At 36.5% G+C, this 17,278-nt stretch overlaps 1 protein-coding gene across 3 annotated transcripts in view; it reads left to right on the top strand.

The window, feature by feature from the left end:
• The window catches only part of NAA16 (N-alpha-acetyltransferase 16, NatA auxiliary subunit), a 64,514-nt gene that overhangs the window by 27,665 nt on the left and 19,571 nt on the right, over positions 1-17,278 (top strand). Inside the window, exons 8-10 of one of the 3 annotated variants that reach the window (XR_005255701.1) lie at positions 111-206; positions 3,765-3,871; positions 13,925-14,096. Coding sequence is in view for 1 of the 3 variants with exons in the window: in XM_038127044.1 (XP_037982972.1) it covers positions 111-206; positions 3,765-3,871 (203 nt within the window). In the remaining 2 variants the exon portion in view is untranslated. Of the gene's footprint in view, positions 1-110; positions 207-2,391; positions 2,529-3,764; positions 3,872-13,924; positions 14,097-17,278 lie in introns of those variants that run through there. The other 2 variants (XR_005255702.1, XM_038127044.1) reach the window with 2 other exon arrangements.

The following is a 17,278-nucleotide window of genomic DNA, read 5'->3' as shown; positions in this document are numbered from 1 at the left end:
AGGAGTCTAGTTCAATTAATTCTCAACACTTAAATTCTCAATATTAAAGACGTTTAAAAGAATAGGTTTTTATGTCTGTTACTTATATCTATTGTATTTGCTGATAATAGGCACTTTAGAAGAGAGGCTTCAGATTTATGAAGAAGTTAGTAAAAGACATCCCAGAGCAGTTTCACCTAGAAGATTACCTTTAAACTTTGTTTCAGGTAACAAGTTGCATATCTGTTCTGTAATAGTTTTTTTCCTATTTTTCCTGCAGTTTTCATCAGGCTGTTTAATGTGTATTTAATACCTACTTGAACAACGTAGACAAATCAAATGTATGCATTTCTCTTGGATTGGACATAATTCTATGTTTTAGGAGTTGATAGAAAAGCTTCACACACTCAAACATGATGATATGAGCTATGTAATATTTGTGATGATAAAACTACAATACAGAATGAAATGTAGATTGTAGGAATTTCTATACATAATTTTTCTGCTTTATGCAAGTTTAGAATCATGAGTTAAAATGTAGGGTATAGTACACTTTAATTCAAGGTGTGAATGTATATATGTTTGCATACCACCTCCTGTATCTTTATTATGCATACTTTTACTATTAAAATGTACACCTACTTTCTTGTAGAGCCATTAGAACTTAATTTGACAACAAAAACTACCTTTGTGCTGCTAATTTGATAAGAAAAGGAACAAAAATATCTGCAGTATTATGTAGCCCAAATTATTTCCTTTTATAGCTAAGTTCTTTGTGACATTGCCCTTTAAAAATTTGTTTTCAAATACGGTGCCCTCAGTTTTGGAAGGAGAATGTGTACATGCTTGTTAAAATAGAAAGCTGGGCTCTTCTAAAATGGAAGGAAGGAAACTAAATGAAATGGTAAATACCATAAAAATATATAATTAGTGTGTAGCTGTCTAGCTGCTGAAATTCCAGTAGAAGACTTTCTGAAAGTGCATGAGCTAGATATCAAATGTCAAGAAATTTGAGATCAGTTGCAAATTCCCAGCATACCTCCTCATGCTTTTAAATTTTTTAAGGTTAGTTTTTTTGTTTGCTGAGCACCGTATTTGTTGCTACCTTTAAATGTTCCAGAGCATCTAGTCCGCTCCCCTCCTGTTGCTTATGTGTCTGAATGTGCATACACATTTCCTGCGTAAAATCAAAAGATTTTAACTGCTTCATAAGAAGTTGCCATTTGTGCCTTTTATCATCCTGTATACTTCAGTTTATTTGTAGATACAGGGGCAAATTTTAAGGCATTTCAGCTAGTTTTCAAAAGCTGGGTGATGAGTAATTATTTTTGTTTTTTTAAATATGTAATAAGATTGTTATGGTAACCCAGAAAACAAAGAAATAACCTGCACAACGCTTTCCCATATCTTTATTAATAGTGTGTTTTGCTGTTGACTTCATTTCACTGTGTTTTGCTCTAGGTAGCCTTACACCTGACAGTGTAGTTTCACAACTTATGTTTGTTTTAAGTAGAAATATGTATACTAACAAGAATTTTTTGCTCATGCTCTAACAATAGGGTAAATGAAAGCAAAATCCATTATTAGATTGGTCAAGAAAAATCTCTTGGCTGCTTTCTGTAACATTTTATAACAAATAAGAATTTTTCAAAATTAAAATTTGTTTCTGGTAACTTAATAAATAAGCCTATCGGGCATGAATGTATACAATTGTTTTATTCCTGTAGAGATTAGTCTATTTACTTAATGATTTTCTGTGTTTACAAATACAGGAGACAAGAATTAATTTTGTTAGAAATTTGATAGTGAGAATGTGAAGGTCTAGAAAGGAACATCTTTGCAGAAAAATGTTGGCAAGTTTCAAGAGGATAGAATTTCTGGTTAAATGCAGTTACTGTTCCAGTGTGGTCACTGACCAGTTACAGCTGTCACTGTTTGATTCAGAATTAAATTGCTCTTAAAAACTAAAATACTCTAAAATCCAGGCTTATGCTAAAAGGACAAGTTGTGCCCAGACCTTGCTGTGCATTGAATCCTAACCTTGTATTTGAAACAAATCAGCTCCTTGATCTAGCTGGAAACCACCTTTATGGAGGAAGGCTGTTACCAACAATTTTACTGATCAAGTGTGTGTGCATGCATTTTTAGATTTGTTTATGCTCTTGTGGTCAGGCGTGTGCCTCAGACTAAATTGTAACTCTGCTTCTTGTCATAGGTGCCCAGCTGTGGCTGTGTGCCTTCTTTTTTTTTTTTTTGACTTTGTTTTAAAACTGTTGTTTTCTATAAGTAAATAGGTATTTAATGGACACTTGAATCTTGCTTTCCTAAATTCTAAATTATATTTCTTCCAGCAAGATAATAAATTAGAAGAATTTAACAGCAGAAACTGAGATGGATTTTTTCTTTATATAGGGGAATTTCTGTACTGTGAGACAACACATTTTAATTAATTCATCTGTAATAAAGCATGTGCTTACAGTCCAGTTATGGATCCCCATCCACAGGTAGTAGGAGTTTCCATACACAGCAGTTTGGTTTAGTGCAGCAAGGTGAGAACATGAATTACTTTCATTAGTCTCAGTATTTATTAGCAACACTGCTGATAACAGTAAGTGTAGGACAATTGAGAATTGATAGAAGAAAATGAAAATGTTGTGTACAAAGCAGTAGTGTCTGCATTTTCTGAATATTAAAAAAAAAAGCTGTTAATAAACTTCAGTAAGAACATATTAAAAATTTATTTCAACAGTTTTGTCAGTTTTAGGGGTGAATCTTAGTATTACATGAAGTGTGGTACTTCCATGTTGAGAAAGTTAGAGAAGTCCACAACAGAGGAGGCACTGAAGTGTGGAAAAAGTTCATCACTATGCAAGGCAAACAAAGTCAATAAAAAGAATAGAAAAAAGCCCAACCAAACAACAACAACCACTCTCTCCAGGCCCCCCCACCCCAGCTGTAAACAATCCCCTTCATCATAGGAAAAAAAAAAAGAAAACCGGCTGTTTTCCTGGCTGGATGTGTTCTGTTCAAAGTGCTGCCTTATTTTCTCTTTTTTTAAACAGCATTTCTCAGAAAGGTAACGCTTACTGCAAGTATTGTAATTTTCAACTGAAAATATAATTGGATCAGATTTTTAGCTTTCTGAAGTATATTTTGATGCAGGTGATTGTGATGGAGCTTATATTTCTGAAACAATAAGTCTTGTTTCTGATTACAGAAACAATCATATCACAAGTCATGTCCTGCTAATAAAAATAGGACTAGAGGAGTAGCAAAGGATTCATTTCATCCATCCTCCTTCCTCAAATCAGGATACTTTATATCTGCACTACTCCTAACACATTTTTGTCTAACTTATTCATAAAAACCTCCAATGAAGGAGCTTTTGCAAGATCTCCATTGTTATTCTTAATATTATCGGTGTTGTCAGTGTTTGTTTACATAGCTTTTGCTACATCCTCTGTAGTCAGCACTTAGTATTTTCTCTTTCTATTAGACTGCAGGTTTGAGGACAGTTACCATGTCTGTCAGCAGGCTCCTACTAAACATTAGCACCTTAAGCATTTTACTCTCTGGTTTTGTTTGGTTTTTTGTTTTGTTTTTTTTTTTTTTTTAATCTGGAGCATATTTGTGTCTTATTAAATAACAGGAAAGACTAAAGCCCTCAGTTGCAGTTTCTCAGTTCCTCTGTTATCCAGAGTTGCACAGCAGTTAGTGCATTAGTCAGTATATTTATATAACACTTGCAATCACTGACATATAACCAAACACACTTTTGTTCCTAGGTGAAAAATTTAGAGAACTAACGGATAAGTTCCTGAGGGTTAACTTCAGTAAAGGCTGCCCACCCTTGTTTACCACTTTGAAATCTTTATATTACAATCCAGAAAAGGTAAAATTTAGTATTTATTTGGTTTTAATGAAGTCTTCTGTATTGAATTGCTAATAGACTATCTGAGTTTTTGTAGCTTTCCCTGTAAACTACTAATTAGAGTTGTTGAACTTTTTTTTCCCTAATGTGCTATTTTGTCATATGTGAATGATCACTTGATGTCAAAATGCTTGAAGTCAGATAGGTGCAGAGTGTGCTGAGGTTCTTGAAAAATCAATGATCATTAACTTTGTGTGCTTTGAGTGCAAGTGTTACAGAATTCTTTCAACTTATGGTTTATGATGTCACCAGAAGTAATGCTTTTAATATAACAGGTGGCTATTGTTCTATGTACATTTCTGAATTGCATGAATACATTAGTATTTTCCACAAAGGCTTGTTTCCTTTTTCAGTTCTTTGCTAAAGCTTCAGTGTATAATTTTTGTACTTCTAAACTCCATTTTGGTGTAACTGTTTCACAAAAGAACTGTTGTTTCAAATGTAATTCTTCCTTCCAAACTTGACAAACTTTGGTAAGGTATACCAAAAAAAAATTTTTGAACTAAGGTATGTTACTGAAGTGTATAGAAAACAGAATAATTTAGATCAATCTCTTCAGATCTTTACTATAAACATTATAGGTATTCTAATCCATTCATGACTAGGTAAAAAGAGGGGTTTGTATCTGGAAGAACACTAAATACATGATGCAGTTTTTCAACCAGAAATGTATAGTCCTTTATTTGGACTAAAATTATTCTTCTTTCAAAGAGTTTCTTTGCTAAGGTTGACATGAAATTTTCAGTGTACTTCTGTAATCTCTACTTTTTCCATGGTTGACATAATTTTAGTAAATTCTGGTATTGTGTTGTTGCGATTTAACAAGTGGCAACTTAAGTACCATGCAGCTGCTTGCTCACTCTACCCTGCCTGATGGGGAGCAGAATCAGGATTTAACTTCAATGTGGAATTCAAATAAACTATAATAATACTAATAATTGTAATAAAAAGGGGAGAGGGAAGAATAAAATTCAGGAGAAAGGTATAATGCACAGAACAACTGCTCTCCATTTACTGACCAGTGCCCTGCCCATCCCTGAGCAGTGATTGACAGCTCACAGCCAACTCCCCCCATTTATATACTGGCCATGACACTGTATGGTATGGAATATCCTCTTGGCTACTTCAGGTCATCTGTCCTGGCCATGCTTCTTCTTGGCTTCTTGTGCCCCTGCTGCCTCATAGACCATGGGAACCTGAACAGTCCTCATCTCAGTGTAAGCACACCTTAGCAGCAACTGAAACATCGCTGTAACTGTCTTATCAGCATTGTACTCATGCTAAGTTCCAAACACAGCACTGTACTGGCTACTAGGAAGCAAATGAACTCCATCCCAGCTGAAAACAAGATACTTGTATAATACAGAGTTTTCTACAGCACCTGCTGCTAATGCACACTTATAAATGAAAATGAAATGGAATTGAAATTTTTAATATTGTGATACATGGAATACCTGTTGCTAATGCACACTTATAAATGAAAATGAAATGGAATTGAAATTTTTAATATTGTGATACATGGCATATCTAGATAGAAGCACAGTCCATGTTAGGAAAGTCTAACCTCTGCTATTTGAAGTGTGAAGAATCTGGATGTTGAAAGATAGGTATTAACTCCTTTGGCATCTGAAAAGATTTTTAGCGCTTAATTAGTTTTTGGCATGATGGGTTAAAAAAGAGGGCTACCATATTTTGAGGCAAACTTACAGAGAAAGGTTCTTTTCTGGTAGTCATCTTCATTATACCAAATCAGTGCTGCTCAAAACTGCCAGCTTAATCCTAAAAAGTAATTAAAATCAAGAACTTTGACTTTTCCAAACATGGTTGGGATTTGCTTGTGCTGCTAACTTCTGCAAAAGCATTTTTCTCATATTTCAAATTATTTCTTTACCAAAGCAGGCTGTCTTTTACATTTCACTTGGTTGGGTTTACCTATACCTATAGTGTGACAGAAGAATCTTCGAAACTAAGAGAAATTTTAATTTTAGTCCCTGACAGTTCATTTCAGAATTACTAAAATTTAGGGGTTGAGGGCAGAAAATTGTGACAAACTAATATGTGCTACATCTTTCAGGAAAATATCCTATTTTGGTGTCCAGTTTGTCTAAGTTGGAGCTTAGTACTAGCTTCTCACATAAGTTACTTGTGGAGTTTGACTGAAAGAGGATTGTAGTCAGTATTGTGTTATGCCTTCTAGAAAATACCTAGCGAGATTCTGACTTCTCTACCAGTTGGGAAGAAAGTTACCCCTGTGTTTCTTTGGAAACAAGTGTAGTTTGACGCAGTCAACTGCAGTTGGATTTTTGAAGTGGCACAGGTATGAAGACTTGATGAAATAGTTGGTATTTAAGCCTAGGAAGTTCCTTCTTTCTAGAGCTCAAGGTAGGTCTGTGATTCATGAACAGCAAAGAGAAAAGGGTTGTTGTATAGAAGGGAAACATTTGTTAGATGTGTTCAGGAAAATGTTGTTTATTACCTACTTGCTGTAAGATGATACTCAGCCTTTTGGCTGTGCTAGGTAGGTTTCTTCCCAAGGTATCCCATGAGCACTTCATATCTATGAAACTAACATGAAGGAAGCTTTCCCAGCTGCTTCTGGAAAGAATTAATGAATGTCCTACCAAAAATAAAACTGAACCAGTGCCAACTGGGTGCATGGCATGTTACTTTTTCAGCTACTGGATTGAAATTTGTTTGCATACTTGTGCAAATATTGGTGCAATGAAGGGTGTGGATTACAACTTCCTCTTCATCACTTCATAAAAGAATGAGCCTTATTTCGATTAAGTAGGAAAGGTGGTTTTAATCTTCATTCACAGTGCAAGTAGAACTGTTAAGATTCCTTGGGTGAAGTCTCAGAAGGGTGCTGTAAGTAGGAAATGTAAAGCTGTTTGTTTCATGAAAAAAGTAATTTTAAGGTTATTGCTGGAAGAAACTTTCTTGTGGCAACCAAAGACGTGAGAATCTGAAATATGTTCAATAAAGAAAGACTGCCAAAAAGCAACAAAGCTCTTCATATACTCAAATACTTGTTTTGAGGTAAATCATTACTTAATAAATGTCTCTAATGAGTTTAAATATGCTTCATATTGCATTATGCAATCTATGCCTTTCCTGTAATTCTGGAGCAGAAAAAATTCTATGTGTGTTGGCCTTGTGTTCAGTTTGTGATGTGCAGAGGCCTATATTTGACTGCACAATTGGGTTGAAAAGGAAACTTCAGGATTTGGTAACTGTGAAACTTGGATGCTTGAGAAAGTAACAGAGATGGTGTGGTGAAACCTGGGACAAGTGGTGCTGGATTTCTTCACTCCCAGCAATACTGTTGCCTCTTAGGAGGAAGTTGCTAACCCACTGATGATTATGTTAAAGCAGACTTCTAAAAGAACTACAGAACCTGATGTGTAGAAGGTATTGAGCTGGCTTTGCTGTAAATTACTGTGCATGCTTTTGCAGCAAGACCCAGTTTCAGACTTTGTGGTCCATCACTGCTTACATAAATCAGTCAGGGATCTGACTTATGTTTTTCTCCATAGTTTCAGGAGGAAGTTATACAAGGCATGGTTTAACCCTTAAGACCTCTTCAGATGAGGTTGTGATTTCTTCAGGTTTTGTGCTGTTGTGCTACTGCGATAAAGTAGCATGTGAACTGGTTTGCTTTTTTACTGTTTCTTCTTCTTTGTCAAGCCACCTAGACTGGAGGAGACATAAGTAGTTCATGCTGAAGAGTGAGAAGCCATGAGAAATGAAGCTAACAATTGTCTTTTGCCTTGAAACTGTACTCTCATTTTAACTTGATCTATGTACTGTGCTGTGGATAGAACTTTTGATTAGGAAAAAATGCTGCAAATAATATGAAAAACAAAAATATAAAAATACTTTAAAAAAATCATGCCAACTGTTCAGTATCCTGAGTCCAGTTCTATACCATGTTGTAGCATAAAATTACTCTAATGTTGGAATAAGGAGAGGGGCATTGAATTGTAGGATAAACGGTTGGACAAAGGCCATTTGAGTCAATGTCTGCTTATTTTTTTTGTAATATTGACAATTGATTTTGTACAGGTTATGTGCATGTAAAAGGAGTTAGGATGTAAAGAGTTCAAGTTATTTCTCAAGTGATAATTGTTACTGTGCTTCCTGTTTGTAGATACCAAAGGCATGCACTAATCACTTCCTAACTTGCTACACTGGTACACAGCCAGATTCCATGTGTTTCCAACTGAAGACAAGGTCAATTGAAGGGTGGTAGAGACTGCTGGACTCTATCTTACACTATTTTTCAGTGTCTCCTTCAAAGGAAGTTTATAATATCATGTAGACTATGTTCAGTGGTACATCATTGCTGATAGTCATAGATCACTTTTCATCTGCAAAATATTAGAGAAATTATTTGATGGAACACTGTCTTGATGGCTTTGTGTTAAAAAAAATACTTGAAGTATAATGTTCATCACTACCAGTTTATTTCAGATGATTCTTGAAGTAACCACTGTATGTTACGAAGAAATTAGCTATGCTTTCCTTCCATTCATTATTGGCAGCCCGAGGCTTTTTAAGCGTGATAATCCTTGGTTATACTGAAGTAGTGTAAATGAGTCTGGTTACATAAAGGCAAAGTTCACAAAAAAGCATTGCATCAGATTCTACTCACCTGTGAGGATTGGAGAAAGGAAATGGCGGATCTGAACAAGAGCTGAGAGCTTCCTCTACAGTTATTAGTGTTAAAGAACTTGTGTTCTGAGCTTGATACTAATTTTTCTCACCTAATCTTGAGTTTGGTCAACTTCTCAAATACCAGCCTTTGCCTGTTCATATCATTCCCCTTGAAACACATTTTTGGTTCTGGCTATTGTTTAAGACATCCTGGGGGAACCCTATGAATGTCTTATTGCTCTACAAAACTCTCTTAAGTTCATTCCATGTTTGTTTTCTTCTCAGACCTTTTCCCCCCATGTTAACTTCATTTGGATAATTTCTATCATAAAATGGAAGAATTCAGGGGTAAGAGTTACCTGTAAAGGCAAAACACTGTGATAAACAACATCATGGTCGTGTTGACACTAAATCTGCAGTTTATTCTTCTGCTTTACTCTTCATGTATTGCATCTGTAGCTTTAATTGGTAGATACAGCACATGCCCTGTCTTCCTGTGAGGCAAACCTGTCCCAAGCAGGTACTTAAGTTTCTTTTGCCTTCTTAACTGGCATCTTTATATCTGCTAGCACCAAGACAGACATTGGATATGGTGATATTTATCTTTTAATTTTCCAGGACACTTTTGCTCCTCTGATAGGACACTTTTTAAATCAGGAGACTCAGTTAAGGCACGTGCATACATTCTGTAATTGGCTGCATACAACACAACAGCAGTGCATTGCTCAGCTGATGCCTAGTTGGTGCATGTAGTGCTGTCTTGATGATACATGTGTTTATTCTTTTACGTGTACAAGAGTGGATTCCTGTTACATATCAAGGAGAAGCAGAAGATACCAATTGTCAGTGACTTCAATGGCAACTTTGTTATGCTAAAAAAAGTAGCAAACAAATGAAAATACAACTTAACACTTCTTCATGAGACAGAATCCAGTAAAATTCAAAGCACCTTCCATGATACTGCTTTTTGTCATCTTTTCTAACAAGATTCTTATTTCGAGATCAACTCTTCTGGTAAATCTTCTGGTAGTCTTCTGAGAGTTGCTGATGAAGTATCAAGTTTGTTATATCAAGGCAGCAGAGAATGTACACCACTTTTGTGATTTTTGAGGGTATGTGGGTGTCACTTTAATTGCTTTCTTAAATACAAACATCTTGGTACTGAAGGATAGAACATCTAAACATACCAGATATGCACATCAAACTTGATTGGGATGCATCTCCAACTCTTAGAAGAGCTAGACAATGTAATTGTTCTTCTGCTCAGTCTTTGAGAGATCATCATGATGGATGGAGTTTGCTAAGGTCTGGAGGAGAGTCAATGTCTCCTGTTTTCAGGTACAAAAAGGAGGATCTGAGGAGCTATGAGACAGTCAGGTTGATCTCAATCTTTGTGTAGCTGATAAGGTAAATAATCCTGGAAACCATTACCAAACATACAAAGGACAGTAGGTAGGATGAATAGATGATGAGGAATTCATGCCTGATGAACTTAATAGCCTTCTGTAACAAAATTACTGTCTCAGCATATGAGGGGACAGCAGTTGATCCTGTGTATTAGCAAGGTTTTTGGCACCATCTGTCATAACACAGACAACATGTTGGAGTACACCTTAGTAGACAGTAATTTGTACTGAAAACTGACTGAACTGCCAGGCTCAGTGTTGTAGTCTGCTGCGTGAACTCCAGCTGATGTCCCCAAGTAGGTAACAGTGGGGCCAGTAGTAGAGAACATCTTTGTGTAGTGGCTTAGTTCAGCCTGGCGAAGAGAAGGCTTAGATGGAATGTTGTGTATGTAACTAACTGAAGGCAAGAATGAAAAAAGACAAGGCAGATGTTTCTCATTGGTGCCCAGAGACAATATGCATGAGTTAAAATAGAAAATATTTGAGCAAAAGAGAAGACACAATTGTCATAGAGGTTGCTAAACATAAGAACAGGTTGTTGAGAGGTAGTGAAGTTGCCTTCTTGGAGATGATCAAAATGTGACTGGTCATAGCCAGGAATAGTTGGCTTCAGCTGTCCCTGTTCTGTAACAAGGGGTTGGCCTAGGTGGTCTGTAGAGGTCTCTTCAAACCTTCATGATTCTTAATCTTCTTACTGTGTTTCACCTGCAAGTCCAGGACCAGCTTGTCACCATTTACTTGCCAACAGGCAAGCTTCTCTGAACTGCTGCTGCAATACCAGGGCAAATGCATTTTATCTAAGTGTGGCAGCACTGAGACACTACAGCAAACTGTGCAGAAATGCACAGTAAAGGCTGATATGAATGCCTGTATACACAAGCACTGAGATCCCTAATCCACATACTGTAATTTGGAATCTCCAGCTGTGATTTTTATATCCGTTTGCCAGCAGAGCCCTAATCACTTCCTAGAATTTCTTGCTTCAGGCTATTCACAAAGGGAAAAAAACTTGTCACAGAATCTGCTGTATAGAAATGGATTAACTTCAAAACACAGCTGAGTAACTGCAGATTCACATTAGGTTTATGTTAAATGTGACTAAATGCATGCATGGTTCACCACAGGTCATACGAAGCACATGAAGCTGATGCTTCAAGGTAGGCCAAAGAACAGGTTGTATATTTAAGAGTGCAGTGGGATTAGGCTGATGATGTGATCTGCAGATCACATATGATTGTTTCCATACAGTCCTTCATCAGCCTTGATTTTAAAGCTCTCAATGTGGCACATATGCTATCTGTCTTTATTTCTGCAAAATTTTACAGTACAAATTCTAGTAAAAAGTGTTGTGCATTTGGTATTTTGTCAGTGATCATCTGCTTGTAGTCTCAATGAAAAAAAAAAAAAAGAGCTGTGTACAGAATACTTCAGGCTTAGAAATCAGCAATCATTTGACCAGGCTGTTGATGTAGATGCTCACTGAATATGAGTTTGCCCCCATCTAGATGATGAAGGAAAAGTGGAGGACAAAATACTAATAAAAGTCTATTAAAGTCATAATTGCATCCAGATTAATTTCTCAGGTCAGATAGCTCATGTTCACTTTGTATAGGTTTCTGTTGATGGAGTCAGGTTCTTCTAGCAAACCTGCTGGTGTTGGTAACATGATGCAGCAGGGAGTGTTGGTGTGCTGTTGCCCCTACCCTTGATGTGCTGTGTAAGTGCACAGTTGTTGGGAAGTGCTCAGTGGCACAGTTGTCTAACGCTTGACAGATGTCATATGTGAGATTATAAATGAGGCGCTGTGCTTTGGAGATCAGGACTTCCAGTTTTTACCAGCTGATACAGTTACCTGTATCTGCTGTTGCCAGTACCTGGTGCCTTACTGTTATATACAGTGACAACTACAATCCCATGTGTTTAAAGAGAAGATGGCCTTTAGCCCAAAAAATTGCTTGCTTTATGGGAGGTGATAACACAAGTCCCATGAGATATCATCCTCCATCTTGGAGTTTTAATACATAGAAATTCTGCACCAGAAAAGTTCTTGCTGTTTCTAGACTATGTATTTTGAGAAGGAGAATAAAAGACACAGAATTTGTAGGACTCGAGCAGATTATGTTCTTAGGGAGCTGATTTATGAGTCTCTCACGCAATTCAGAATGGATTATCTAAGCCTGAGTTGCAGACAGAATACTTCACATTCCCAATTATCTCTTCCAGCCTGCCATTTTTGCTGAAAGAACAGTGCAAGTGTTTGAGTACCAGTGTCTGAGTGTACAGCTTTAAATTTGTACTCAGTTTTTTCTTTGTATATTGTGCTAATAAGCTAAAAGTGGAGTTGCTCAACAAAGCGTTTCTGTAATGCCCAACTTGAAAAGATGCATGGATTAAACATGCAAAAATAAAAAAAAATACTATCTGTCCTAATTTGTAAACTCTACAGACATGATTAAATAAAAAATCTATGAGAGGTGCTTGTGCATAGTGGGGCAAATTATGATAGTGTGTTTTGAAGAATTGTAGTTATTTCTGGGAAAAAATAGTTTCTTAAGAACATTTAAGACATGTAGATCTCATATTGCCATTAGAGATTTATGCACTTGATATTCTTGATTTTGCCATAAAATACTAAGTTTTTTGCATCATCAATTCATAAACATACTTGGAGGTAACATGTATTTTAAAGTGAATTTCTGGTCTTTGTGACTTCCATCCAGAGACTATATAGTAAGAATTGTAGGTGGCTAGTTACAGTGAACTAATTTGATGCAGGAGAGATACATGGGAGGATAGCAGGGAGGCTATGATAAAAAACTTAGTCGAACATAAAGAAGCTTATGTTCTTGTGTTTTGGGGATTTTATTAACAAGATAACCTGCTTTCCTCTACAACTTTGAAATGTAAACTTTAAAATACAGCTTCTAAAAATATAAATATAGTCGATTTTTTTACTTATAGTTGCTATTTCTGTAATGGTACGAACAAATTCATTTTCATCATTTGTTGAGACTTTTTGGAATAATCACCTAAACTACTGCTGTGTGAATGAAAGGTTTTGAAATGTGACTGTTTATATGGGGGTTTTTATATGCTGAGAAACATGGAGCATTTACAAGGAAAATGTCTCGGCACAATATAGTCTGTGTGTAAATTTAAGTACTGTAATGAGGGTGTCTTAGTCTCCTGTGCAGGCAAAGAGATTTTCTATCTAGCTGCTCTATTTATGCTACAAGTGGTTTTGTAGCTTTTATACTTTGCTTTGTGCTGTAGTATCTGAAGTTTGTTATTATAAAAATATTGATATCAGCAAAGTATAGCCATTTTTCCTGAGTTTCCTTGAGTTATGTGAAACTTTTAATTTAAAAAGCCTACTGTGTAACATGGAGGATTATTAAATCTTTTTATCAGTTTTTTTTTAGCTTCTAATTAATAAGAGTACTTGACTAAATGACATCCTACTGATATCTTTCTGCTTGAATAAAATTTGCATAGCTGGTATAATTCTTAGGTCAGGAATAAACTGCAGGCTTTGTATGTTTGAGAAGAAAAACTAGGAGTTAGGAGTGCCACTTTATTATTATGAGTTTTGTTGTTTATGCCCAGGGTGACTGTAACTGTGGCTCTTGGCTGAATGTTTCTGCTGGAAGCTAATAAACTGAAGTATAAGGAATTACATGAGAGAAAGTAATTTTCACATTCTATAAGCTACAGTCCAGATGTATTAGAAATATCCGTGAAGAGCCTCATTTGTTATTCTTCCTCGCAAGGAACGGATCTTGAAGTGTTACCCTCACCTCCTCCCCAGAAAATTCTCTTTGTACTTGATCAATGCTCAGAAATCCTCTTTGGTTCCCCATACGTGCTGGTCTCTGTATCCATGAGATAAAAAATCCAAAGAGTGAAGATCTTCAATTAGTCAACATCAAGGTTTACGTCGATTGTGTTGCAGGTGCATTGGTTGATTCCATTGAAGCTCGACATTAGTGCACATGTGCCCTTTTTCTGAGTATCTAAAATCATGGAGACTGTGAGGAAATACTGGATGACAGAAAATGTCTGGCTGGAAGAAACATCAGAAACAACAGTCTCAAAAAAAGGTGTAAGACTGTCTACACAGGAAGGTAGGCTGTCTTCAGTGCAGATCTTTCTTTAACCTTTCTGGAAAGAAGCATATTTCTTCCTTAATGTGGAAAGCTAAAGCAATATAAAGCAAGTTGCCACTGTTGGTTGATTTTTAGGTTTGTTTTTTTTTTTAGTTAGATGTTCTTTGCAGATTATTAGTGGATTACATAAGGAAGTAAAAAACATTAGTTCTGATAGGAAACTCTGCATTTTAAGAAGAAATAGTTCTGAAAGATTAGCCAAGGACAGCCCTTTGTTTATACTGGCTCCATCATTTCAAGTGTTAGGAAGTAGTGTCTTTGAGTTAAAATTCCAGGAGGGGTGATCTGGTAAGTGGACTTACTCAGGATCTGGCTGACAACTGGTACATTCATAGCGAAAAATAGTGTTTGTATTGTGCTGCTGGATCATAAGGAGGAGTAAGGAAATATTTAAAAATAAGTAGAGGAAGGAGCAGGCTTGGAAATGTCATTGTAGGTACAGCAAGGATACAATGCTTCCACTCTGCAGTCAGAATGGGGAGTGTAAAACATGCTGATGGCTGACAGTTTAGGTCTGTGAGGTAACTTGTAAGCCAGGAGCTGACAGGTGTAGCAGTTGATTTATGAACTATTTTATCAAAACAGCTTTTTTAGTTTGAGTGATCTAGATTGGGATTAACCCATTTGGAGACTCGCAAGAAATGCTCTAGATATCTCTGCTTATGATTGCTCCTACTGTTGTTTTGCTCATGTGAAATTCTTTGCTTTCTTTAGTGCAGTCTCCAGACTTGTCCAAAAGCTTTCAGAAAACCAGATTCTCATTAAATGATGAGACCACAATGACCACAATGTCATCTTTGGAGTATTGGTGTGCTCTGAATTTGTATTTGTATTGTACTACAGCTGCTATAAATTTTCCAATTGATTATGCTTGTACATAGCATTATTTTTAAGGGCACGTTGCTTTACCAGAGCAAACATACAGAATAGCTGTTACAAATTATTTTTTGAAAGACAAATGCAAATTGGACTCGCTTAGATAAATGGAGGAAGTTTTTTCTTCTGGAGTGTAGTGTTTCTGATAGCCTGTGTGTGCATTTCTTCTATTGACACTAGAAAAAGTATCACTTGTTTTATTTCAAGATCAGCTGTTGGCAGTGCTCGCAGCAGTGGACACCAGTGGCTTTAAATATGGCAGTGCAAAATTACTCCTTTTGTGGTTAGCCAGTCCTTACAAGCTGGTAGCTCTGTGGCAAAATTCCTGAGAGTAAATATCTGCTTAATCACCGCACACTGAGAACTGCTGAAGTTGGTGACCATGATACCATAAGATGTGTGTTCTGCTGCAGTTTACCTGTTTTTGTCTTTCCCTCTGTAACATAAGCATGCGCACACATTTAAAAATTTTTTTCTCAGGGAAGCAGAAGGGAGTATTGATGGCTCAGTTGAATAAATTTTAAAATAGAGCTGTACCTACATGTGAATTGCTGTTAGTTTTAAAGCAACTATTTCATTGGGTGTTGCACAAAACAGTAAAGCTGCATCCTTGATATCTGTATATGTCAAAGATAAACAAGAAATTTAAGGTGACTTGTGTTAAGTAAAGGACAGGTTGTTCTTGTCCTGTTTTTCTGGTTTGATTTTCATGGTGTGAAGGTTGTAGACTATTTTTTGATTGTGACTTTTTTTTATTGCGTTCAGATGTTAGCCTAACGTGCAAGCAATGGAAGTTGTCTGTATGAGGCTGACTAGGCTTTCACAATTGGAGTAATTTATTTGAATATTTTCTGTGGGCTTGTTCATACCACATTGGGTGATGGAAAGCTGTGTCCGCTATATAAAAAGTTGTGGAGCAGAAACTTTTCAAGTGAGACAAAAGAAGCAGTTGCAAGTAAGTTAGTGTATAGCTGCCATGACTAAAAATGGAACTATTCAGTCATTTGCATGCCCTACACCTTTTACTTTTTACGCTGATAAATCTGAATGTTAATATCTTATGTTTGAAAGCAGGTAAATGTGGCATTTTTTAAATAATAGAGAAATTTTGCTTAAAAAAAAAACAAACAAAATCAATCAGTCTGAGCCTTGCTGCAGAGTCTTTTTGGTTCTTATCTAAATTGTCTAAGCTTATAGATGCTGTAATCTTAGATATTATTTTATATAGAATTTATAATAAGTCATAGGAAATGCAGTTTTTTAGGTGGCTGCCCATAAATACCTTCCTGTGTGGATTACATTGGGAAAGAATGAACTCAGACCTTTTGTGCCGAGCACACTGGCTCATGTTTGGCATGTTTTGTTCTTTGTCTGGATAAAAAGTAGATCTCAATTCATGCCAATCAGCTCTTGGCTATAGATGAAGATGCTTCTTGTCTTCATTAGGCTGTGGTAAAATGCTTCAGAAACCTGAAGTGTTTTACGTCAGTTTACTGAAGTAAACTGAACTGAAGTTTTACTTCCATTTACTTACCTTTCCTCCTGCCCTTCCCTCCTTCCCCCCATGTAGTTTTATGAGCTTTTTTTTTTTCTTTTTGAGTCTATTGACAGCTTCTTTATTTGAAACTTCCTTCCCTTTTACATCCAGAAAGGGATCCATGGTCAAACTGCCCTGGACTGAAATACCATTAATCATGTGATGGGCTCATGCTAGATAGAGATTATCAGAAGTGCCTCTGCTACCATTCTTAAGTATTTCTGCAGGCCTGAAAATTCACATATAAGCATCAGCATTTGTAGAGATAGCAACTTCAGATTGCAGATTTGCCATATGGGCAGAGCTTAACTGGGTCTGAACCTGGGATCCTCCATCACAGTGTTTCCAGAGACCCTTCTCAAGAAGGGAGTACAAGTTCCTTGCCAGGCTGTGTGTCTGGCTCATCCATCACAAGCAATCAAGTAACCCTTTCCAGGGAGACTATGAAAATGTCTCTGTGAGCAGCAGGAGACATTCTTGTTTGTGCTGTCATTATGTCAGAGCTTTTTCTAATGCTAGCCTGTTTCTGGAGAAGGTTCAGTTTAGAATGGTGTGGAGACCATAGAATCAAAAGAAGAACAAGGAACCAGCTTATTATAGTGGAAATCTTCATTTTTTGTGGGTTCAGCTTTCAGCTCTGTTGTCTTGATTTGCTTTGTGTCTGTGTGAATGATTAGCACTGTCTCAGAAATGGACTGATACTGGAGAAAGCTCAAAAAAGGTTTGG

Source organism: Motacilla alba, chromosome 1 (genome assembly GCF_015832195.1).
Source record: "Motacilla alba alba isolate MOTALB_02 chromosome 1, Motacilla_alba_V1.0_pri, whole genome shotgun sequence".
In the NCBI taxonomy this organism is placed as follows: domain Eukaryota; kingdom Metazoa; phylum Chordata; class Aves; order Passeriformes; family Motacillidae; genus Motacilla; species Motacilla alba.
Note: the sequence above shows the minus strand (reverse complement) of the source record. Positions and strands in the feature narration are given on the sequence as shown.